At 36.3% G+C, this 26,188-nt stretch overlaps 1 protein-coding gene and 1 long non-coding RNA gene across 7 annotated transcripts in view; one reads left to right on the forward strand and one right to left on the reverse strand.

The window, feature by feature from the left end:
• The window catches only part of EPHA7 (EPH receptor A7), a 178,349-nt gene extending 164,505 nt beyond the window's left edge, over positions 1 to 13,844 (reverse strand). For all 6 annotated transcript variants that reach the window (XM_054686144.2, XM_016956011.4, XM_016956010.4 and 3 more), the window contains exons 1-3: positions 13,211 to 13,844; positions 8,674 to 8,738; positions 4,472 to 5,141 (exon numbers count right to left, since the gene is read on the reverse strand). In XM_054686144.2, coding sequence (XP_054542119.1) covers positions 4,472 to 5,141; positions 8,674 to 8,738; positions 13,211 to 13,307 — 832 coding nt within the window. In that variant the 5' untranslated portion in view covers positions 13,308 to 13,844. The remainder of the gene's footprint in view (positions 1 to 4,471; positions 5,142 to 8,673; positions 8,739 to 13,210) is intronic.
• Positions 10,925 to 26,188, forward strand: part of LOC134810341 (uncharacterized) — a 155,638-nt gene continuing 140,374 nt past the window's right edge. Inside the window, exon 1 of the long non-coding RNA XR_010158108.1 lies at positions 10,925 to 11,065. This is a non-coding gene — a long non-coding RNA (uncharacterized LOC134810341). The remainder of the gene's footprint in view (positions 11,066 to 26,188) is intronic.

The following is a 26,188-nucleotide window of genomic DNA, read 5'->3' on the forward strand; positions in this document are numbered from 1 at the left end:
CATAAATTATATATTATTAAAATAATGATAGACCTCTTAACATTAACAGAAACTATTAAAAAGCTGCTATTAGGAAAAGTTCTCATAAAAATTATAAGTGTATGATTACTTGAATTCCCCTTTACGTGAAATCATCTGAAAGAAAAATTTTACATATTTGCTTTCAGAAAATTTAAATTAAGCAATATAGTAATGCAAGTAAATCACATTTCTATATTCTGATATATGTGCATGTAAATCTTATGTCTTTGAATTTTTTACTTCCAAATGAGAAGAATTTTTTACAAGTAGGATTATCATCCAAATAAAAAAAAAATTTTTTCAAAGCAAAAAGAAGCAGTGTTAATTAAAAAAACAATTATCCCAGGCATATCGGGCATATGGTCACCCTACATAGAATAAAGTTTCATTAGTTTTTTAGTAACTAAAATCTACTGGGTAAAGTCCAGAACAAATTTTAGAGAAGTAGTGGAGTGAGGAAAAAAGACTTGAATTGGTAAACAGGATTTTTGAATTCTTATCCAATTTTGTTACTTATTAATATCTCTGAGCTTCAGCTTCTTCATATGTTGAAAGAGAGAGAAAAATAATAATATTTTCCACATCTTAGTGATGTGGTGAGGTTTAAATGAGAAAATGAATGTGACAGTTCAGTATAAACTGCAAACTGTCTATGCAAATCCAAGTTATAATATCCAGATCCACACTTTGACAAGCACTATTCTACTTTCTAAATCGAATAAAATTGCATAAAAGTTACAAAAATTGAAATATACTTCAGTAGATTTATTTTATTAGTCTTCCTGAAATATTTACATATGTAAAATATGACAGGATCTCTTAATTTTTAAAATAACTATACTTTTTATCTAAGAAAATGTATTGGCTAGTTTGCATCAAAGTTGTTACATAACTTGTAAATTTTAAAAAATGACAATAAAAGTATACTAAATGAAATTATAAATTCTTAAATCAATATAAAGAGATGTCCTCATAAAAATACTATGTTTAAGAATTGGACAGAAGTTCTCCACATATTAGACTTGAGAAGCATTTGGTTTTCAAAATTGAGCTATTTTTTCAGTCATGAAGAAAAGCTTTTACATCAACTCATCAAACCTAAAATCAGTTTTTTATAGTTATTCATATTTCATATTGTCTTCTAGCAAACATCACAATGGGCTGCTACTTCAAAATGTGCCCAGATAAACTTGCCTTTAAGTGGCTAACCACTCTCATTTGGCTAGGGACTCACTAGCATCCTCTCCCAAACACATTAGTTTTCCTCAATATGGGACTGGAATTTGTTTTCAAACTCTTAACAGGATCATTGAAAGGAAACAGGAAGAATACTGTAAAGGCAAGCCTGGAGTGATTCCAGAGGCAAGTACTCTTGCAGCAATGCATTGGAATTATGCCAAGGAGGGAAGTGTTTTTGCAAATGAACATAGTTCCATGGTTAAGTAGAAGGTATTTAATTCCTTTGTCAACATCACCAAGGCTAAAAATTAAGAAAGTTATGTCATAAGCAATTTACTTGACTTACAACAACGCACACATATTCTTTCGATTAAACCATAAGGCAGCATCTTGCCTCCTTTAACCATGTATTTTTATTTTTTAATTAAATGTTACTATAATATTAATACCTAATTTCAAGTATTCAAAAGCAGAATTAATGAAGATGACAGTGGAGTAATTTTATTTTATTTTTAAATACCTTGGTATAGTTTGCAGGTAACAATAATTTTGGTAGTAAAATGTTTCAATTCTTGCAATTAAATTTGATGAATGTAAGTAATTTTACAGTACCATGTTTAATGAGATGATTTTTCTCATTTGAAATAAATTGAGGCTTATTTTTCATGATAAATATATCTATTTACTGTGGTTTAAGACTGCTTTTCTTTTCTTACTAAATTCTATAATTAGAAGCATAAAACTCGAACAGCTCCTGTTCACATTTTCTTATGAATAAATGTGGAAATCACATTTTCTTAACAAATAAATGAGTTAAATTACACAAAGTGAAACAACTGCCACAAAAACCCGTAATCTTCTTTAAAACCTTTAAAACACAGGGCCTTTAATGTTATTTCCTATCTTTTCTCAGATAAATTTAATTGTGTACTTTTATATGTATTTCTACTTCGTTATTTTTCCCATTTTAATTGTGTAAAAGTTTTAAGTTCCTTTTTCATATCAATCAAGTTCTGCATAATATTGAAACTGCTCCTTTCATAACTAAAGTGCAATAAGGTTCCCAAAATTTTTTGTAACAGTTATTGCTGAATCCACCATCACTTTCAAGTAACTGTTAACCTCCTGTCAATAGGAACGCTGCCTTTCATTGAATTGATTAGTTCACTGAGAATATTTCTCTACTTACCCAGTGGAATAGCATTTTGCCTACAAGCAGGGATAAATCTTCATCAGTTTCTTATTTCCACATATATGGAAACTGCAGGATTTTCTACTCAATTAGAAATACTGCCAGTGCGGGAAAGGGAAAGAAGACAATAGGAGACAGGTTTGACTCCTTCAGGGACATAAAAGGAGACTGCTAAACTGGCCTATGGGACCTGAACCTATATCATCTCCATTTGTTTTGCTCAGAGTTCACTTCACAATGTCACCTCTGGTGAAGATGATAATTGAGTGCAGAGCCATAGGTACTTTACATGCTTAGCAGCCATCCACATGAAGTATTTAACTCTTTGAATAGGACAGAAAAAGGTATTTGCTCAGTTACTCCATTTGAAAAGTATATCCAATACAAACACAATGTGAGCCACAAATGCAATTTTAAAATTTCTAGCCACACTAAAAAAGAGTAAAAGAAACAGCTGAAATTTTAACATTATCCTCTATCTAGCCCAGTATAACTAAAATATTATTAATTTCCACATGTAATCAACATTTAAAAATTGTTAAGGACATATGTTACTTTTTTTTTTCTTGCAGTACAGCTTTGAAATCCAGTGTGTAACTTTTACTTACAGCACATCTCAATGTAGAATAGTCATTTTTCAAAACCTAAAGAGCCACACGTGACTGCTGGGTTCAGTACTGTATAGCACAGGTCTAAACTTTTTAAAAATTATTTAATTTTAAAAATATTCTACTAGAATGAGAATTTTATGGGGAAGTAATCCAATTTATATATGTATATGAGGCACCTAAACACTATGAGCCTTGAAACAGTATTTCCTAGGATTCTCCTTGCTTTGTGATTAAAACTAGGGCAATATCGTTGCCTAGGCTCTAAAGTCAGAATATCTCAAGTTTGAATTTAAGCTCAGACAAATATTACTAACGTAACTGCAAGCAAGCTATTTACTCTTGATATCCTCTATTTTTTTATTGTGTAAAACATAAATGATAATGATACCTACCTCATTAAATAAGCTTGCATATGTAAAGGAAATGGAGGATGTCTGCACATACTAAGTTATCAAGAAAAATTAGTTATAATAGTTATTATTATCAGTAGTCCCCTTTAGCTCAACTAAGAATTCCAAGTATAAAACCTGTGCTTCTGGCTCTGGCGTAAAAATAAATATAGATATATGTGTTATTTTTAATGTATTATGTTTTATATATCATAAGTTAAAAAGAGACACTAGTAACATAACTTTATAATTTATTTTCATGAAACCTAGAAACAGAATATCTATCAATCTTGAAGGTCCATATGACATAGTTTTAAATATTTAGCCACATAATGCTAGGAAAGAGAAAAAAAACGGTTTTATAAAACAAAGAAAAAAGTTTACTAATTCATACATGATTGTTTCAAAACATGCAATTGGTGTACTATAATAATTAAAACTTTACTTTGGCCCACTTTCACAAAAATGTGGTCATTTTGGTACTTAGTCCAAAAAAAAAAAAAAAACACACCTTTCTCAGAAGTAACCACAGAGATTTTGTAAGTGAAATTTGAAAATTTTGTATTAAAGTTATAGTATTTATATAAGATAATTCTAAAAGTTTGTAAATGTATTCGTTTATGCCCTGCCTGTCACTAGAGCTCTTATTCACAGCCCTCTTAACCTCCTATTTACTGCTACTCAAGGGCCCAGACAATATGGGTTTAAAAACAGGAGGAATGGCATCTCATTAAATCCTGTTAAATGTCACCTCAGTCTCGCCAGGCTACATGTCCAACTACCCAGACTCCTCTCTAAACTCCATAGCCCAATGTGCAACTATTGACTTCCATGTTAAGCATAGGACACATTAAATTTTAGTAACAAATTTCATTATCACCTATATTGATTACATACACTTAGTGCAGATGCTACTGTAGGGCAATCACTAAGTTCAACGGTGGCTTTGTTTAAGATCTACTGAATTGCGCTTCTGGTACAGAGCAGATTCACGTATTCAAATAACTATTAAAGTTTAAAATGTCTGATACTGAAATTTAAAAAGGCAAAGTAGAGTTTTAATAGGACACATTACTTACGTTCACAAGTGTCTCCTTTTTGCTGGTAGCCTGCTTTGCAGATACATTTTCCAATGGGCACTAACCATTCTCCTTCTGCACTGCAGTGCATCCTGGGGGCGTTTTCCGCTTCTTCCTCTGCACTGCTGACACATGTCCCTCGAACCTCGACTAAAGAGGAAAATTCTGAACCAGTCACTGTATCTGGAAAGATAGCTAAGTTCTCAATAATGGACCAGCACTTCTTGTAGTACACTTTGACAGAAACCAAAGCTATGCAAGCCCCTACATCCTGAAAGGCAAGATAGAATCCCTTTTTGGACAAAGGTCCAATCTCTCTCACCTCAGTGTTAAGCTTCATCTTTCTTTCACCAAGGTCACCTTGGGTAAAACTTTCATCTGCAGCAATGGTGTCTATTTTTACATAGAGGTTTTCTCTTATATTCCTGCCAGTGTCATAGTCTGTTTCATAATAGTACAAATTAAATGTTTCCTTGCAAGTTCCCAGTACTCCAGGAAGACTGTTACAATCCCTCAGGGTGAATTTCAATTCTACAAAAATCCTTTGTGCATTGCCTTTGGAAATCCAGTTAGTCCGCAGCCAGTTGTTTTGGTTGGGCTCCATGACTTGGCACACCTGGTATGTTCGTATCGGGGTATAGTTCTCATCCAAACCACTAATTTCTTCCCACTGTAAAATTTGAAAAAAGGTCATCAGTCATTCAGCAAAAAATAACATTTTGCTTTTGAAAGTGCAAGTACTTCACAAATACAGATCTTCAAAAAAGTTCGGTTGATTCCTATGCTGGCAAAACTATAAACCAGAGAATGTAAGATTCCAGGTTCTGCTTCATCCTGGTGGTGGAACATACTTACGCTGCTTGCTTTGTGTATACATACAATAAATATTTCATTTTGTTTAATATCTTTCTGTGAGTATATTAGTGTTTCTTTTTTACATGTTTGCTTATGTTTATGTTCTCCATTGAGATTATAATTTTTATAGACTAAAGCTCACAATTATTTAAATTACCAGTGAAAGTATATACATACGGATGCCTGGCAGAATTTTTGATAACTCAGTTGACATTTTAAGTGGCCATATCATACTTACGATTACAGAGTACTTAAAAACATGAAGAAGAAAATGCCCACGGTATTCTGAATAAACCATTCAACAACCTGTTGATATTTATAATTTGGAATATTTTACAATCGTTTCAAAATGAGATATAAGGAAGTAACATTTTACAGAGCTATTTATTTATTCCAGTGTTATATATAATATCGCATACAAAGCCACATAACTATAAATAAGTAGTTATAAGAGTATGATTCATTTTTATAAATAAATTGCTTTCAATAGACAATCAAATGTACATGGCAAATCTGCATGCTGGATCATATTTAGTATAAACCTTCTGACAGGAAAAATATCAGATGTTTAAAAATGTCCATTTATATGTTGATATAATGTACATTACAAACAAATCTATATTAAATATTTTCTCAAAAAAGGAAAAAAGTGCATTTGTCAGAATTTGCAACAATTTCAAACTATTAAACCATATATAATATTCTGTCGCTCATTAATCAATAAAATCATTTCACCTAGGAATCTTAAAAGCCTAAATGAATAGTTTTCTTCGTACAATTATTAAAAAATTTCCCACTTTGTATTTATGATGTCTTAATAATGAAATTGTCATGTTAATATTAATTTCCCCAATAAAAAATTCAAATACAAAACATTTGTGTTCAAGTCCAAAGTTGCATAGCATGCAATATTTTAACTATTGTTTCAAGAAAAGATGAGAAAATAAAAATCATGTGGTAAATACTTTTATTTTAAATACTTGATTTGAGTATTGATTTATTTAAATGTTCTGTACAATATTAATGTATACTTTTAAAACCAGTCCTTAGAAAATTAACAAGACTGACAAATTAGCAATATAATACAATTCAGAAATTACTTTGATGATGTTATATATTTGGCATGATTTTGTTATGCACAGCCTAATATCATCAAAGGTACTCAAATGTAGTAAAGAACCCATTTTAATGTTCAGCTTTTACTCAGTTCAACTTGCATTTGTGACTAGTTAACAGTGTGCCAAGCTTCCCTTTGTTTCAGTTAGCTGCCTACAATCTGAATGGCAATCAGCCAAACATAACCAAATTCATCCATTTGGATGGGTAGATTTCAGTCTCTTAATTAGATTGAAATTGCTAAAAGAAGTAAAACTAGTAATGATATCTACCAAAAAATCAAAAGCTCCAAAGATAAATGTGCTCCTTTTTAACAACTCTGCAGTTTGAAGAAACCAAAGCTAATTATTTTAAAAGAATATAGCCTAAGAATTCCTTTATCTAACTTCGAGAACAAATTTATTCATTTATTCTGTATAAGAAAAATCAATTTTACTACCCTTGAAACCCAATTAATTTTTATTTTTACTTAAAATTTTATTCCAGAGGGGAATGCTTCAGGAAAACTATGATGTAGACTACAAACATTGAGACTACATAAATTCATTTAACACAACTGTTGTTTTATTATCTCACTTTCTAAGACATTATGAACATTTCCACAAATGACGCCATTGGGAAAAATGTCTTCATTCAGACACTGCATTTTTATAGTATGTTTATAGAAATATTTTCTCAAAACTTATATCTCAAGAACATTTTTTTTTAGTTAGGTATTTAGTCACATGCAAACTAACCTATTGCACAGATATAGAAAATATTGTCCATCATTGTTTTCTAATATTATGTGTTGATGTCTACAGACATGTAGGGTTAACTGTTAAGATACTTTGGACTGATAAAATGCCCATTTGAGTCCAAGATAACATTGACAGTCATAATTTGTCATTTTGTGTATTACATGGATGAAATACTACAATCATATATCAGTTTACTTCTCCTCAGAGATAAAACCATCCTCTATCTCTATTTGTTTTAATTGATGGATGGTAGAAAATGGGCTACATCTGTCATTGGCAAGAAAGGTGTTTCATTTTTTATCATGAATGGCTGTCTATAATGTATATTATTTTACTCACAGAAACCACTTATCTCAAGAAAGGTATTATATTCATACCTCCAACTCATGGAATTTTTATATTTAATCTGTAAAATGGTTGCCATTGATTTATAATTTATCATAACCAATACAGATAACCACAATATGAATGAAAGGAATCTTAAAAATTAAATTTAATGAAAACTCTGAATATCTTAAACAGGTTTTGTTCATATTTTACATTCTTAAACTTTCAGTTCCTGACATGCTGATTTTATGATCTCAACAATCTCTTTCAAACTCATTCTTCTCTTTGCAAAATATGCTACAGTTTTTGTATCATAACTTACACTCCACACGGTTTTTTTTTAATAAGCCAAAGATAAACACAAATAGCAATAGGGTATCTTCTCCTTTCTCAAAGCCCTCTTACTTGATAAGGAATAAAGAATGTGCCCTCTCTCACAATTAAAAATAAGATCTGAAGACACGGATACTGAGCTACATTTACATATGAAAAATAATGGTTAGTATTTTTAAAGATTTACTAATATTTTGGTAGGTTATTACTGGACAATTTTCACTCATATCTATTGCAGATTTTTATTGTAATATGTGCAGGCTTTGCCATCATTTCTGATTAATAACAGCGGATAGCACATAATATAAATTTGGAGAATCTATATAATATTTTATAGTAAATTGTATACCAAAATGTTGAACACAGTACATTTTTAGTTATATTTTAAAGTACATTTTGAATGATGCTGAAACTTTTAAAAATAGGAAAACAGATTGATTACATACTGATTTAAAGAATTATATACCACTGACATGGTGATTATACTAGAAATATAAAGCAACTAAAGAGGTTTAAGTGAGTTTGTGAAAGGAATGTTCCCTGTAATTAGTTAGCATTTACAGCCTGGACCCTGAGGTATGATTCCACACAATAAGAACTCAAAAGACTATGGCTATGAGGTTTGTTTTTTTTTCCATTTCCCCAAGTTCTAAGTATACCCTCTCTAATCAGGGAACTCAATGTCTCATTATAAATGCAACATAATATTGGACAAGATATTTGGAATTAAACAGTTTATACATGAAGAGTGTGAATAATTACCCTGGAGGGAAGGGAAACGTTTTGTTTCTTATTTTAAAAAAGTGATATCTTATGATGAAAAAAACTTACCCCATTGGGTGGAGAGGAAATCCACTCCAACTCTGTTTGTTGTGCTTTAGAATCCAGCAGTAGTACTGAAAAAGAAAGTTGTATTTCCATATGTTACATGAAACACTTAAGCACACATGTAGACATTTTTAAGGTGAATCTTTTCATATAACTATCACTACATGACTTAAGATCTGTAGTTATTTATGTAAATCAATGGTGAAATGAACACCCTCCTGATACATGTATATTCCACTTCCTTAAAGGAAAAAAGATATTAAGACACCAATATTATATTTGGTATGCTTTAATTACAATATTAAAATAAATCTTAAAATGCAATATTAGAATGAGGGTAGAAATTTTATATGTGATACATTAATTCCACAGTAATTATATATTACAGTTTTGTAAACCAGTGAGCTGTTCAAATTTGTCAAATACAATAACATGAACATAATAAGGTATAATTCCTATATTACTCTTGATCCAGTCATTAATTTGTAACATTCTGCCAGCAGTATTTTCTATTGTCTTTTGAGAATTGGAGTTTATCTTTTAAAAAATCTTTCCACATACAGTGTCGTTTTTTAAGCTAAAATGAATACAGAAATGTTAAAAACTATGTTAAGCAATGTTATCAGAAAACCAAATTGCCTATTATTTGCAAGATTTTTATTCAGGTTAGTCAAACATCAGTTTTTTCAGCATTTTTTTTAATTTCTAAATTTTCAAAGTGACAGATAATTCTCAAAATGGTATCAACTCTGACTTCTAATCACTTGTATTTCACTTTTATGCTATCAAAAAGCATAATGCGATTAATTTAAAATGTATATAAAGTGTTATAAATGCTCCTGATACTATCAATATGAGAATGCATTAGAATGTTATATATTAATACACATAATATTTCTATTTGATATATTTTATTTCTTTTTTGGACAATTACTCTTCTAAAGCACTGACTCTTTTGGTCAAACTGGTTTCAGAGTTACATAAGTTTTTGCACTTTAAAAATATTTATCTGACTCTACACCATTTTGACAAATGCATCAATTTGTCCAGAAATAATAGTGAATAAATTTTAAGTATGTCAATAGGCTTAACATCAGCCTCAGCAAAATGTTAAAATTTTTACTTAAAATACATGCTTATATGAACTTTTAATAATTATACAACTCAATCACTAGGGATAAAATATGTATTTGAAAGACAAAAATGTGTTATGATAAGAAAACAAAGGAACAACTGATTATCTGTTTAAAGGAACAGTTGATTATGTGTTTAATTCCTTCACACTAGTCAAAGTTACTCACTGTAAATGAAAATAGATATAGAGACCCAGGATTTTTGTTTTGTTGTTGTTGTTGTTGTTTCTTTGTTTAGTGTTTTACACTTAAGACTCTCAGGGAGACTGACAGGAAAAAAAAAAAAACTTGATCAGAAACATTTGACTCCCTTTCAAATGAGAAACACACCCACAACACTTTCAAAATGCCAATTTGTATTTCAACTTGTAACATCGATAAATCGTTGGACTAGTGAATTTATATAAAAAGTAATTTTTAAAGTTTATTTTTATCCTCAACAACAGACATGAAGCACAAGGAAACAAGGTGGGTGGCCAGGTACTCTACTCTTTTTGAGATGCTTACTTTATTTTTATTTTATTTTTCTTGTGTGCTGAATATAGACAACAGGATTTTAAATGCAGGTGACCTTCTTGGGTCATTTCTGAGAGTGAAATAAACATTGCGAGATTACTGTTTATTGCCATTCTGCTACCCCTCAGCTCAGCCTGGGGGTGGAAGCAAGGGACCTAAGCAGACAGCAGTGATGGCCAAGTTAAGAGAGAAACAAACTAACAAATTAAAACAAAACAGAACCCGGCCCGAGAACGTTTAATCAGAAGCCGCTCTCAAGTGATCCGTGCGTCTCTCTTCTGCTCGGTCCGCTCTCTGGTTAAACCCTCAAGAGAGCGCGTTTCCCTTCCCGCTCGGAGCAGAGTGCCGACCTCCCTTTGCGCCCGCGGAGGCGCAGTCCCTCGGCTCACCCGGACGCTGGGGGCCAGGCCTAGGACTCCAGGGCTCCGCGCCCCGGAGTCCTGTGGGCCAACAGGTGATGGGAGAGGGGCTAGACTGGGGGCGCGCCCTGACAGACCCAGGCAACGACCGCGCGGGCAAAGGCTGGCGTCCCGGGGCTGGGGCGGGGCCGTCGGAGGGGCGGGGCGGGGGCTGCCAGACGGGCGCGCCAGCCCCGCCAAGCATCCATTACGCCTCTGCCAGACCTGGGCACTCCAGGGAGCCGGTGGCGCCCTCGCTCGAGAAGGAGTCGGGAAGAGGAGAGTGGCTTTCGGGAAGCATCTCCTCTGAGGAAGAGGCGGCGGCGGCGGCATTTACGGAGAGAAAAAGTAAGCAGCTGCACTTTGCCTCCAAGCGTCAGACTCTGACACGCGCTCCCTGTAGCGATGATAACTGACCTACCCGAGAGAACGTGCACAAGGAAAGTGAGGGAAGGGGGTTTCTTATCTTCCTCTAGCCACCCCCAAATGCCCCAGGAGGCCCGGCACCTGCTTCAAGCGGTTCCCAGAGCTAGCCCTTGGGTACTGCGGGCCGCCTCGGGGCTTGTGAACCCCTAGAACGCCAGCTCTTGGTCGCCGCTGCGCCCTAGAGGCGTCGCCGCCTAGAAGCCGGGCGCACTCGCCGCCCGCCAGCCACAGATCACCACCCTCCCTCCCACCACCCCCGCGCCTTTTATACATCACACTTCTGCATCTAAAGAATTCAGGCTCTTAGAATCAGAATCCTCTTCACGTAGCTTGCACCCAGAAGAGCAAAGAGAACTAGACATTCTGGCTGCAGGAACCTCTCCCCCTAGTGATGCAGTTATTTATAGCCCAAACTCCAGCCCGAGTCTGCGTGTGTTCGCGCGCGGGGTTTCGCCGCGGCGGTGCAAACTTTTCCTCTGGTCCGCTATTCCAGAGGAATCACAGTATGCCAGGGCTGAAGGTTTCTGATCGCTAACGTCAGGGGAGTAGAAATGTGGTTTTGGAGGGGATGAGCGTGCGTTTCTAGCAGATGTCCGTCCTTCTGCAAACGCGTAACCGCCAGCTTGGAGGCACGGGGTTCTCTGAATGGGTTCAGCATCTATACAGGTTGCAGATGTGGAAAGTGGGGTCAGAAGGTCAGGCTGAAAGTAGGACTAGAATGTGGCGCCGGGTTGGAGGGGGGCTTGAGCGAACTAAGAGGAGTGCACGATAAGAATAAAGAAAAGGTGCACTAAGTTTTCAGAAATAGATGAATCAAGGACCTATATGTAAGTCCCCTCAACACCCCGCCCGATAACCACCATGACCTAAATTTCATAACAGATTCCTCTCCCTCTACACATCAGGAATAAGCAATTATTTCTCTTCTGCTTTTAACAGATCAAAAAATGAAACTTAGATACACAGCCTGAAAGACCAGGGGGGCGACGGGATGAGGGGGGTTGGGGATGGGATTGTGACACTGCTCAAAAGCAAGAGACTTCCATTGACAGGGTTTATTTTTCCCCAGCTCCAACTACAGGCACCGAAAGGTATTTTACCTTCTGTCAAAGGTTCAAAGAAGGAAAACATAACCATATACAGGCGTACCTGTAACAGCTTGCCAAATAAAACCTGCCTTCTCCTACCAGAACCAACCCTCAGGGTTCAGGTCTTTAGCAAGGATTGGGCACTCGGATTCCTCAATTGCTGCACTATGGGGCAAATAATTGGGGACTTTGAGTCGCCCAGGCGGCATCTCCTTACAAATTGCACAGCTCCAGCCCGCCCCCTGCCTCCACGGCCCGGCCAAGCCCGCTGGGCTGCCGCTGCCCCCATGACCGCTGGGCCCGACGCGCAGCGCGCGCTGAATGGAGACATCCCCGGCCCTCGGGTCGCGCGCCGCACGCCGCGCTTCACCTCCGCGGCGTTATTGTTCCGTGCTGGCGGCCGAGCGCCAACCTCAGGACCGCGCCGCCGCCTCCGACGCAGTGAGCACTTCATTAGTAACCCGAGCTTTCCGAGCTCATCGAAGTCTCGGTCCCTCTGGGAAGGCTCCGGGCTCCCGCCACTCGCCGGCGGGCTGGCGGAGACGGTAGGGGCTGCATTTCCCAGTCTCCAACCCAACTCTGGCCGCAGCTCCCACAGAAGGCGAATAAGGAGAGAAGGAAGACCGAGCTAGAGAGAGATGTGACCCGCCTGAGGTACTAAGAAATAAGCTCGCCGGCAGTTCCTCCAACCCCACCCTACCCCCGTTGCTGCTCACGCCCTCCAGACTGCCCGCGCCAGAAATCCCGCACCCGTCGGATGGACGGCTCCGGGCACAGGGCTGTAGGCGGCTAGGAACAGCCCTGGCTCGCGCTCGCTGGTCCGCCAGGAGCGGCCTCAGCGGTGAGGGGGCGGGGAGCCGGCGGGGGAGGGTCGCCCGGCGCCGGAGGCGCGGCCGGCAGCGCCGCGGACGAGCTGGCTTGTGCAGGTAGACATCTAAATAAATAAGTCAGAACAAACTTTGCTTTCCCATCACCTTACCTTCCTTCGCAGCCTGCGCCTCCCCTGTGTGTGCAAAGCGGAGCAGCCAGATGTAGCATAAAATAATCCATGAAGGGTACCGAGTTTGAAAAACCATGGTGCATGAGCAGGTTTTATTTTAGGTTTCAGTTATCTTGAGTCGTGGATTTTTAAATGCTGTTTGTTCCGAAGTAGCTTTTGTTTTATTGTGCTCCTTGCATCGATTCCCCTTCTCGGTCCCCGATCGGCTGCTCCACGTTTAGCTTTTTTTAATTTCCCCCCCACTCCTGTTCGCTCGCACCGTGTTTGCTGCCTGCAAGTCTCCGACTGCAGACCGGCCGCTTGCTCCACACTCCAATAATATCAATTAGGGGGGGAGGGGGCGGGGCTCCGAGTCGAGAGCCTCCGCCACTCGGGCTGAGTGGCAGGCACAGCCGGCCTGCCAGGAGGCGATTCCCAGGGCCAAGGGGCGGGTCCCGGCGAAATGGCCGCCCCGGCCTCGGGGGCGGGGTCCGAGGCAGGAGCCAATCGGTGCCGAGCGGAGTCAGGTTGCTGGTCCAGGATTCCCTCCAGGTTCTGAGCTCGCGCTGGATGTTCAGAGGAGAACGAGGATGGCAGCCGAGGTGTGTGCTGCTTTGGACGCTCTGCTTTTAGCAACCGCAGCTTTCGCGTAGCAGAATAAATCTGAGAATCACGCTCCCAACTTACACTCTTTTCTATAGCTGTACTCCGCGCGATCTTTTAGAAACCAGAGGCGAAGCAAGCCTTCTCTCAGCTACCAAGCACGGAGCCCGGACAGTGAAATGAGCTGTGCCTTTAAGTAAAGTGTGTTTTACTTTTTTGTTGTTAGAACCTCCGCGGGCAGGGTAACTTTGTTTTTTGCCTTTTTGAAAAGTTTCTACTTCTCTTTTTCTGTTACTCCAAGAGCCGTCAGTTTTAGGTACCACCCACCACAATCCCTGAAAGAATAAAGTAACCAAGTGTATTATGTTTAAACAATGTTTCCAAGAGTTTGCAACAAGCTCTGGCAAAAGAAACAGAGGAAAAGGGAGTGGGAAAGGAAGTCTTTTGTTTTAAGCGCCCCTTCTCCTCCGCCCTGTCTTTTCACCATAGTTTGTTGAGCGAAGTGAGACATTAGGAGAGAACCTTCTGATGGTTGCGTATCGTTTTTTTACGCGTTTATCATTTTCTAAGGTTTTCCTTGGATTGCCTCCACTTTGATAGTTTTCCATTTCGCTGCGTAAATTACACTTAATTTTAAAGAATGCCACTACGTATTAAATTCATAAAACAAGACCTTTCTCTTCGCAAGTATTTACCATTTTCAGGAATTATTCAATGCTTATCTTTCAAAGAGAAACTAAGAATAAAAAAAGTCATAACCAATATCTCCAGTTGAATTCATTCAACCCGAACGGCAAGGAAGGCTGCGTAGGGAAATCTGTTTTCCATTAGGCAGTTTCGGACACTTTGTATTCAAGAGGTAGGTAATAAGAGGAAGAACTTTAAAATTTTAATTGCCAAATCTTCAATTTCAAAGGTCACACAGAGTAACTTGATCACATATTTAAGATGAATTTCTTTTTTTGTCCTATAATTTCTTCCTTTAAAAATATTTCTCAGTCATTTATGATTTCCTTTTATTTCCGATAGATCCAAAGTTTGATCTCACATAAGGCTCCAAACTTTTTCCAACCTTTCTATCTGGAAATATAAAGTAAATTGAGTTGTTTCTGCTGTTTATAGTAGGGAGTTCTCTAAGATGACAACCCCCAGATATTTATTTGTATTTTATGTTAAATTGTCTCCTGTAGTTTTTATTTGCCTAATAAAATAACATGGAAGAGAGATATGAAATTTATTCTTTAAACCTCTTTGATTCTGTAGTTTCTGAAACATTTCTTAAATGTTACATATTCCTAGCCATTATGCCTATTTAATATTTTAGAAAGTGTATCAAAAAGCATCTTCAGTGTCCCTTAAAGGATGCATAGAAAATGTAAATACGTAATAGATTAACCTTAGAAAGAGACAAAAAAAAAATATGGGGAGAACACACTTGTTATAGAGGAGATGAAGCTTTATTTACACAAATAGATGATTTAAGGATGAAACTTGTAAACTAAAGCATAAGAGTTAAAAACATAAATCCCTGCACTTAGTCTTTAGAACTCACAGAACTACAAACTTACAAATATTAAACCACTTCTAATAGTTAAAACGAATTCTCCAGGATTTCAACACTTTCCCCAGGGTCTCATCCCCACTTCTTAAAATGACACCAAGGTGGCCTTTAAAGTTTAAAATATTCCTTTCATCTATTGAATGACTAATACTCAATGATGTGAATACAAATACTTTTCCACTAAAACCAGGAAACCAAAGAAGTAACATCCTTCACTCCTCTGATGAGTGTAGGTGGTATAGTGAGTCCTCTTTTTGTGTCCCTTCTCTCTGTCAGACACAGGGGCATGTGTAACTTTACTCTTATTTTTAGAGACAAGAAGCTTCACATTAAATGCACATGTGCCAGGCTGCTGACAGTTCTCCCTGCATAGCTGCACAGTGATACTCATTTTTAGGTTTTTCAAACTTCTCTTCTTTCTTTTGTAGTATCTAGATATATTGACAAAGAATTCGGAGCATTTAAATAAAAATAAATGACAGTCAAGAAGATGGTGTTCAGCATACAGTATATGATTAATATATAAATTTACACTCGACTGTATTTGACTAATGATAAAGCATATAGACCTATTTGTACATGAAGCCACTGACATAAAAATTATCAGTATACAAAACTTTCTCATTTTAAAATAACATAATGGTGAACTTCCTCACACCATTACAGTTTATTTTAGCTTCATTTTATGATTTAAGCATATTATCTCAATCAATTATTTTTAATAATGCAATGTGTTTGTATATAAAGTGAATTCAAAAGGAACTTGTTTTCCTGAGCAATACCAAATAGTGTATGAGACCAACACTTGTGTGCCAAAGCAATAATTCTGAAAACTAGTTTTACATTTTTATGCATTCATTGTACAATTAAGTTGATAGCGTCGTCCACATATATTTAGTGAATTTTAAGTAAATGGAAACAGAGACTAAGACCTTAATATTTCAATTTTATATCCCCTCTGTTGCAACATCTATAATAAATGTATAGTGGAAAGATGAAAAACGCCTCTCTTCAGATACAAAGGAGATATACCCAATTTTAATGCACTTTGTATTATTTATTTGTATAATTACCAATAATCACATGACTGTACATGTAGGGAAATGTCCAAATTCAAGACACATTCTAAATGAGGGTACACCTGCTATTTTGTTTTAACTTGTTACAATACTAATATTTACCTCACTGTTTAACTCTGGGAAATATTCTCTGATTTTAAGAGAGAAATAGGAGTAAATTATAATGACTTCAGGGAATAAGTTCTATGAATTTTCAAATGAAAGAAAAGGTTATACTGTGTGTGTCTAGTATTCAGGCCATTCGAGGGCAAAGGAACAATTGGAGATTTCAGTATGTTACAAATCCAAGACTGTCAAACTAAATAGTTAACAACAACAATGAAATCAAAGGGCTGTTTCTGAACCCCCTACTTTTGTACTTATCATCAAAATGCATTCACAGCTGGCAAATGTGAAAATGCAAGTTCATCACAGAAAAAGGGTAATTTAAACTGAATTAGAAAAGGTACTGTGCAGAAGAAATTGATTATAAGCAGAAAAGAAGCATTATGTCTCAGTTAACAGATATTACAGAAAATTGGATTCTGTGATTTCAGTCAAAATATAAACAATCTTTCCACTGTGTAGGAAAATCATTTACATATTTACATTAACATGATTTATGTAGTGTATGTAAAATATTTATTTGCAGTCTAATGTAAAAAATGTGCATAACCTAAACTCATTAAAAACGTATTAATTCATGAATTTTTCTAAGCTCAGATTTAGTTGAAAGTATAGGAAGTCAGAGGTCAGAAATCAAATCATAAGTCAAGAATTTATTTTGTGCTTTTGTAAAATTTCACACACTTTTGTGAGGTCAGATAAATAACTAAAGTTCAGAAGATTACAATTATAATTCTTTAAGTACAATTTCCAAGTTAATTTCAGACAGTTTAACAAATAAAAATATAATTTATATCTAAATTATGAGTCCACTTGAATATTATTGCTGAGGTACCACTGAAATTTTCTAATCACTTAAAATATTAAAAAGTGTTCAGTCAAATTACTCTTTTTTAAAGTAATATTAAAATAACAAAATGTAGCTAGGAAAATGTAGCACTTTATACCTGAAATCAAGTAGCACATGTTCGGTGCTCTTAGTGGATTTTTTTTTTTCAAACTTGATTTTGCATGGGGAGGCTCTTTTCTTCCATTACTTCCAGTTCATTTTGCCATAAATCACCAGGATTGATAGGATGAACTGGCTTAAATTATTCAAATTACTTCTACATGCTTCCATGGTTTCTCATGTTGTAATTTTTAAGCTCTTCACCCAGAGGATTTTTAGGTATCAAGATCTGTGATAATTCAGCGACCACCAGGGGGCAACAGGACCTCTGGGTGTCCTGGACAATCAAGTCCACCCTGTACAAGGTAAAGATGAGTTAATTGTGAAATTGTATGTGTGTGTATTTGTGCATGTATATATACATATATTATGAATATATAATATTTGTCTCATTGATTACTTTTAAGTTTCTTTTTCTCTCGGTACCTATGCCAGCCTACAAAATGCCTTCATAAAAATTTGTGAGATGTCCTATGACCTATTTTAGTCCATAGAGGCCAAGTTAAATGAATAGGCTCAAAGGCACATTAGAAGGTGAATTATACTATGGAAAAGCTTGCTCCAGTTTTTGTTTTTGTTTTTTTAACTAACCCGAAGAATTTTGAGTTTCCAGAGTGACCTCAGATACTCTCTTCCTTAGTCTGTTCCCACTTATCTTAGTCTTTTACCCAAAGAACAGGGCCAGGCTGGGATGGAGCATGCTCTGGGACTTAACAGTCCAGAGTTTTTAAGGATCCTCTGAAGTTCCCAGAGAACTTTCTAGGCTGAGGAGTATTTTAGACACCACACCTCATCCTAATCTTCTGCCATGGTTAATACTAAAAATGAAATTCTGTCAAAACTTGCCTGACTAATCTCAAAAAGGTCTAAGAAGAGGTCTAAAAAATAATGAGTTTCTATGTATCGTAATAATTTGGAATTTCTGTTTTAGAGAAAGAAATGCGGGAGTAGTGCCCCCTAGTTGTGAAATTGTAAAGCTGTGGACATTCTCTCCATGGAGGAAGGGTAAAATTCTATACATACCAGAGGTGATGTCTTATAATACCTCTAGACTTGGCATGCAGTTGTTCTCTTTGAAGAAAAGACAAATTTATATAAGAGACAAGGACTTTCCTGGGAGGAGAGGATCCCAAACCTATCCCATTTGAGTTTTAACAGTATTAGAAGCTCTGAAAGATAGGAATGGTTCTGACTGAGAAAGAAATGAGCCCAAGTATCACAAAGAAGTGCTTACTGTGAGGGAAATAGAATTGAGCTTAAAATTTACTGGGTGAAGACATTTGCTGATACTCAAAGGCCTTGGAACCCAGCAACCTAGCTATGGTATTTATGCTGATTACGCAAGTATGAACTAAAAGAGCTCTACCATTTTAGCTCAAAGGTGAAGTGACATTATAGCATGGAGGGATCTATATAACAAGGTATCATTGTAGTAATACTAAGTACAGCCAATTTTTAAAAGATATGTGATATGACAGTGATGTAACTAAAGTCAGTAGTGCACTGAACATTATAATCATCTGGACAAAATATGATCCCTTTCGACTGAGTGTATGCCTAGAGATTCTCAGGAGGAATTAAGGAGAGCAGAAGCCCTCAAAAGAGAGATGCTAGATTTGACCATTTCGACAAGCAAACTTAAAAAAGATAAGTGACTGTATTTCTTCTTGATAATGTGGATCAAACTGATTAAAGATTCACAATCTGTCATAAGATTCCAGAGAGAGAATGGTGACCAAAACCTCTATCAAAAGTAGGCTTTTCATGTATTTATTAAATACAAAAAGGCACTAGGGACATACGCAGATGAATAAATCATAACCCAATACACAAAAGACCTAACACCCATCATGATGCCTTTGTGACTCATGTTTCTTTTTGAAAACAGGGAGAATATCATATACTTAGAGAAATAGGTAACCATTCAGTTTTTCTGTGTTGATTTCAACAGTGATGATATCTTTATAATTGCACTATTGACCATAAACTGCAAGAAAATTCAATGCACAGTAAGGATTTTTATCATCTGACTTGTCTAAAGTTGTTTTCTTTTCCCCTCCCTGCACTCATATCAGATAGAAAATTTCATAAAAATTTTACATCATCTCAGATTCTATGAGCTTATTATTATCATTGTTTGGTTTCATAGGCGCATTGCTGTAGATAAGCTACAGAATTAACCTGCCACATTCTCTATTTGATTTTAGATTGATGAAATGACTGAGGTCAATCTCAGTTTAATTAAGTATTTTAATATCTGATAGTCACTCTTTCAGCAGGCTTTTAACAAGCAGGCTTTGGTGGCAAAGTCTGTGAAACTTAAAAACATGAAAATTCTGGCAGAAAGTTCCTTCATTTAAAGATAGATGATAACCATAAAAGACAAAACCTACTTTATCTACCTCACAAGTACAGAGAAAAGAGAAATTATCCTGCATTTCAATAAGAAGTACAAGATCTCTTATGAGAGTTCTTTAAGATCTCAACTTGAAATTAATTTTTCTATACTATCATATCTTTGTCTTTATTTTAACAAATTATAATATATTTGCATATACCTTTGATTTAAACTTTTGAGGGAAAAATTACTTTCTAAGTTTTAATAAAGAAATGCAGTACAATAATTACATGCATATTCTTAGGTACTTTTGAGAAAGTCCAGTGGATCATCACGTTTTAGATAAATGGTAGTTGTGTCCATTTTAGAGAATTGGCAGCTCTGGCCCAATCGGTTATACTTGGTCAGAAGGTTATAAAACAGGGAGGGGAATAATACTGAATGAAAAGGAAAGGAAAGTAGTAACACATTAGAGTCCATGTTAGAGTTCTACCTAGTCAAATATCTTAAAATATGATGAATATTTAAAAACAAATGCCCTATACTTAGCCATTTTAATTTTTAATCAAGGTTAAGACTTAAATAGATAAATTTTTTGATCAGAGAATGAAAGTATGAATTTTATATAAATTGTACTGCTAGAGCTATATTATAAATATATCTTTAAAGTTATAGTTAAAACTTGACTAAGATAGTGTATTCTGTGTACCATTGTACGAAATGTGTAATTTTGCAGTTTTATGCTTTATAGATTAATCTGAAATGTATTCTCTAGTAATACTTGTAATTCAAAATGTAAAATTTTCTAGGCTTACCATTATAAGGCATTTATCTCAATGCTAAAGTAAATAGTTAAAATGTATTTCTCTAATGGTGTCTGATTCATCATAAACATAGATGCAGAAATATTTACCTATTCAAATACACATATCTATCATTTCCAAGGTCTATGTGATGCATAGATTTTGCATATTTCTCTACACCCAGTAGAAGCCATCTTAGTCTCTATCCAAACTAAGCCTAGCCTTAGAAAGACAACGTTCAAAGATCACGAATTAAATATTCAGAGGACCATTGTTTCATTTTTGAATTAAAGTCTATGTCTGTTTTTCTAAAATTGGTATTCAAATCTCTTAAGAACTACAGTGTGTATTCCATAGGTTAACTTTTTGCTTCCCCATCCTTCTAATGGGATCCTTGTCCAGAACCTGGCCTTATGCCTTAGGCCTTGTTAGTTACTGATACATTGTCTTGATGTGGACAACTGCCATCTGCCTGGATGTGAACTGCTCGTCAATGCCTGACTTTTCCTGCCACCTTTTAGACAACTACTACTATGTTTTTCTGAATCTGTCTGATGTCAACCATTTGCAGATAGTACCAGTCTTCCTGTCAAAATATTTATTGGACAATATACAACCTGCCTTTCTAGGCTACTTCCATCACCTACAGATCCAAGCATTTCCCTTAGCAAACCTAGGTACATCTTATTGCGGCCCTGACCCCTTTCATTTTATCCCATTCTGCAACATTTAGCCTGAAATATGTTTTCTGCTGCATAATGAGACACTGAAGAATTCATTCAGATTTTGGGACATCATGTTGTAGTTACCATATTGTATTTGAAAAATGACTGGTTTTATAGTTAGTTGTTCTTTTCTTTTTCCATTCTTTGCTTCTTCCCTCTTTTATTCTTTATTTCCCTTCACTCATCACACTTTAGAAATACATTCTGCTCTCCAGGTTTTGGCTAGGTACTGGCATGCAAAAATGACTAGGAAATGTTCTCCATTGTGGTCCTCAAGAAATACTTATTTTAGTATATGGCAGAAATACACAATTAACAGATACTGCCTTTTAATTGAGATAGGTAGATATCTGATAGATATATTCAGAGCAATAAATCAGACTGGAGAGCATCCTGTTAGGGACTGGCATTGTAGATTGACCTTGAGTTGCCAATAATAGGTGGTCCGCCAAGGGGAATAGGGGAAAGGAAATTTCAGGGAGCAAGATAATATGTAAAGGGCGCAGTGGGGAGTATAAAAGTTACACTTTATTGATGAAACAGACACTACCCTAGGCATTTTAAGCTGAATAAATTTAATTTGGAAAATTAGCTGCTCACAAAATTTTTGAACATTATTGTACTAGTTGTACATAACTGCATAACAAATTAGCCCAAAACTCAGAGGCTTAACAAAACGAATATTTATTATCTCATAGTTTTTGTGTGTCAGGAATCCAATCAACTTAGCTGAGTCCTCTGTCTCAGGGTCTTCCACAAAGTCACAATTGAGATGTCAGTCTGCACCGTGATAATCTCAAAGCTGAAGGGGAGGATTTGTTTCCTAAAACACAAGTGACTGTTGTTAGGTGTCAGAAGACCCACTTCCAAGATCACTCAGCATGACAGTGGCAACCTCATTTTTCATTGTCTGCAAACCGAATGTCAGTTCCTTGCCACACAGACCTCTTCATAGGGTTACTCACAACATACACTTTGTTTACATCCAGAGCCAGGACCACAAGGAAAAAAGAGTCAGCAAGGCACAAGAAAGATAAACGTCACCATCTTTTTGTAAGTTAATCTCGGAAGTGATACCTATACTTTTCTGCCCATTGCAAGGCAGTCACTAGGTCCCGTCCACACTCAAGAGGAGAATGATACACAAGGACTTGAGTACTGGGATTCAGGATCATTGGGGTCATCTTAGGGGCTGTCACCCATGAGTCTGAAGAAACAGGCTTTAGACTGGTCCTCCAGGAATGATCACCAGATCCATGCAGAACTCTTCAACACTGACACTTCTGCACTTAAAACCACCTGTGGAATGGGTTTCAGAATGCATCTCTGGAGCAGCGATTCTGGAATCAGGAAGCTGAAAACAAGAACCCTTACTCCCCCAGCTATCATTGCTGCCACTGTTCTCACCAAGCAAGAAGCTGAAGAAAAGTCAGTGGAAGACTGCTGCCAAAAACACAAGACATTTCCATGGTCTTTCCTGCCAGAATATAAAGCCAAAAGAAAGGTGGTAGCTGTGGCTTAACTTTCAACTTCCAAGTCTTACATGATTTCAAGACTTTGAACAACAAAGTCCATTAATATTTCTCAATGATAAGAGGCACCATTATCATTTAGAATTAAAAAAAAATTTATTGAAGAGTAATGCATACAAGGAAAACATACTTATTATTAAGTATACAGTTTGATTGATTTTTATAAAGTGAATACACTTGCATAACCAGTAGTGGAATTTTGAAACAGAGCATTAAGAACTTCCAGAAATCCCCCTTCTTGTCAAGTCTCAGTCTCTACTTCCAATAAAATGTTTTTCCATTTTGTGTAGTTTATGTGACCTGAATCTGTCATTATGTAATTTGTGTCTGGTGTAGTCGCTTAACCAATTGAGAGATTTGTCCATGTTATTGAGCATAGTGTATGTAGTTGTGGTTTCTCTATTTTCATGGTTGTACAGAATTCCATTGCAAGAATAAACCAAATTGATTTATTTATCCTACTGTTCATATACATTTAATAATTCCTTGCTCTTGAAAATTATAAATGATATGTTCTAGAATTCTAATTTGATGACCATATGCTAAGACTGAATGTTTGTGCCTTCCAATAATTCAGTGTTGAAGCCTAAGTCCCAACATAATAGTATTTGCAAGTGGGATCTTTGCAGGTAATTAGGTCATGAGCATGGAATCCTGATGGATGGATTTAGTGCTCTTATGAGAAGAGACAGGAGAGACAATCTCTGCCATGCAAGGATACAGCTAGAAGATGGCCATCTGCAAACCAGGAAATGAGCCCTCACCATAATCCAACCATGACAGCACCTTGCTTTCAGACTTCCTACCCCCTAGAACTGTGAGAAATTAATCTCTGTTGTTCGCATCAATGAATCTATGGTGTTTTTCCTATAGAAGCCCAAAGCAATACACCATATATGTGCATTTTATTGGATGTATTCTTAGGAGTTGAAATACTGGTTCACAGAGTTGCATATGTATGTATTATGTATATGTTCATTGGCCATTTGGATATCATCATTTGGGAAGAATCTGTTCAAAATTTTTGCCTTTATTATTTGAGTCATCTGTTTTTTTTCTCATAAACTGTTAAGAGTTCTTTATATCTAGATATGCACCATTTGTCAGATATACGTATCTTGCCACACTTTGTGATTTGTCTTTTCACTATGTTAATGGTATCTTTTGATAAATATTAATTTTACTGTAATCCAATTTATTACTGTTTTCTTCTGTGATTAGTAATTATGGTGTACTGCTCAAGAAATCTTTGCCTAATCCAAGCGAAAAAGGTATTTTCTTAGGTTTTCCTCAAAATCTTTATCATTTGTTCCTTCATATTTGGATCTGTAACCCATGTAAAATTAATTTTTGTATGTGGTGTGAGGTAGAGGTCAAGATTCTTTTTTTTTCCATAGATATATCCAATGAACCCAGCATAATTTCTTGGAAAGACTCACTCTTTTGCATTGCACTACAGTGGTGCTTTGGTCATAAATCCAGCAGATGACAGTATGTTTGCAAGATCCTACTAAGTTTTTGAGGAAATTCTATTGCCAAAGAAACCATGGTAGTCAGGAATCTGGAATATTTTTCTACTTGCTTTTGTATAAGAGGGAAAATATGACATTTAAAACCCTATGCCATCAAATGTGTTTATAAAGGTTCTTATCACATTGATAAAACTTCAAAACATTTACTCTCTGCTAGGGTTTCAATGTCCCCTCCAAAATTCATGTTGAAATTTAATTGCCATTATGGTGTATTAAGAGGTAAGACTGGCCGGGCATGGTTGCTCATGCCTGTAATCCCTGCACTTTGGGAGGCCGAGGAGGGCAGATCACCTGAGGTTAGGAGTTCGAGACCACCCTGGCCAACACGGTAAAACCTTGTCTCTACTAAAAACATAAAAATTAGCTGGGCATGGTGGCAGGCACCTGTAATTCCAGCTCCCTGGGAAGCTGAGGCAGGAGAATCACTTGAACCTGGGAAGCAGAGATTGCAGTGAGCTGAGATTGTGCCATTGCATGCCAGCCTGGGCAACAAGAGTGAAACTCCATCTCAAAAAAAAAAAAAAAAGAGGTGGTACCTTTAAGAGGTGATGACCTCGTGAATGGATTAATGCCATTATTGTGGGACTAGGTTAGTTATCTTGGGATTAGGCTCCTGATAAAAGGATGAGTTCTGCCTGATTTCTTCTTTCTGTCTCACGTATTTGCTTGCCCTTCTGCCTTCTGCCATGGCATGATGCAGTATGAAGGCCCTTGCCAGATGCCAGTGCCATCCTCTTGGACTTCCAAACATCCAGAACCATGAGCCAAATAAACTTCTATTATTAATATATTACCCAGTCTCTGGGATTCTGTTATGGCATCAGAAAATGGACTAAGACACTCTATATATTTGTAAGTTAGAATTTTAGGTACAAAACACAGCATTTAAATTTAAAATACATTACTTGTCTCTTAGATTTTGGATTAGCATGTGAACTGGGGCCTCTGACTATAACAGTGCCTGTCCAGCTAGAGTAATCCTAGAAAACTATATATCATAATATGTTACTCTGGCCCTGGAAACTCTCCAGTGATTCCCATCTCATTAACAGCTCACACAGTCTCACCAAACTGTTACCCTCTCTCCGGCTCCCTCTCGTTTTCTCACCTTTTCTCATCACACTGGCTTCCAGCTCTTCTAAGAGGTCAGGCATGCCTCTGCCTCAGGATATTTGAATTCCCTCTGCCAGAAGTGTAATTCCTCTCCACATGTGCATGGAACATTCTTTCACTTCCCTCAGATCCACTCAATTGTCTCTTCTCACAAAGATCTTTTTTTAGGCTTCTCTATCCCCATTATTGTTTTCCACAGATCTTACCATCACTCAATATATCATATATTAACTTATAACATTTAATATATCTCTAAACTAGAATTTAGAACTCATGAGGATAGGGAGTTTTAAAATTCTCCTTGGTGCCTAGAGCAGTGCTTAAATATATACTAGGTACTTAGTTGTTGAATAAATTAATGAATAGTTTTCAATTAGCTTGACCATGTGTTTTATAGTTAGATTTTTAAGGTTATTTCTAGAGAAACATTCTACAAGGACATTTCCTGCAGTTTAGATTATCTGGAGGCAAGATTTTTTGGCAGTGCCGTTAGTAATAACAATTCAAATCTTTGAAGAGTATTAGAATAGTTAATATATAAAATTCAAAAGAGGAAAAATATATCAGAGGATGTATATTCATTTTTAAAGAGAGCTATAAATATTAAAACACAACAGATAATTATTAGGGAAATTGGC

The sequence above is a fragment of the Pan troglodytes genome, chromosome 5, assembly GCF_028858775.2.
Source record: "Pan troglodytes isolate AG18354 chromosome 5, NHGRI_mPanTro3-v2.0_pri, whole genome shotgun sequence".
Lineage (NCBI taxonomy): Eukaryota > Metazoa > Chordata > Mammalia > Primates > Hominidae > Pan > Pan troglodytes.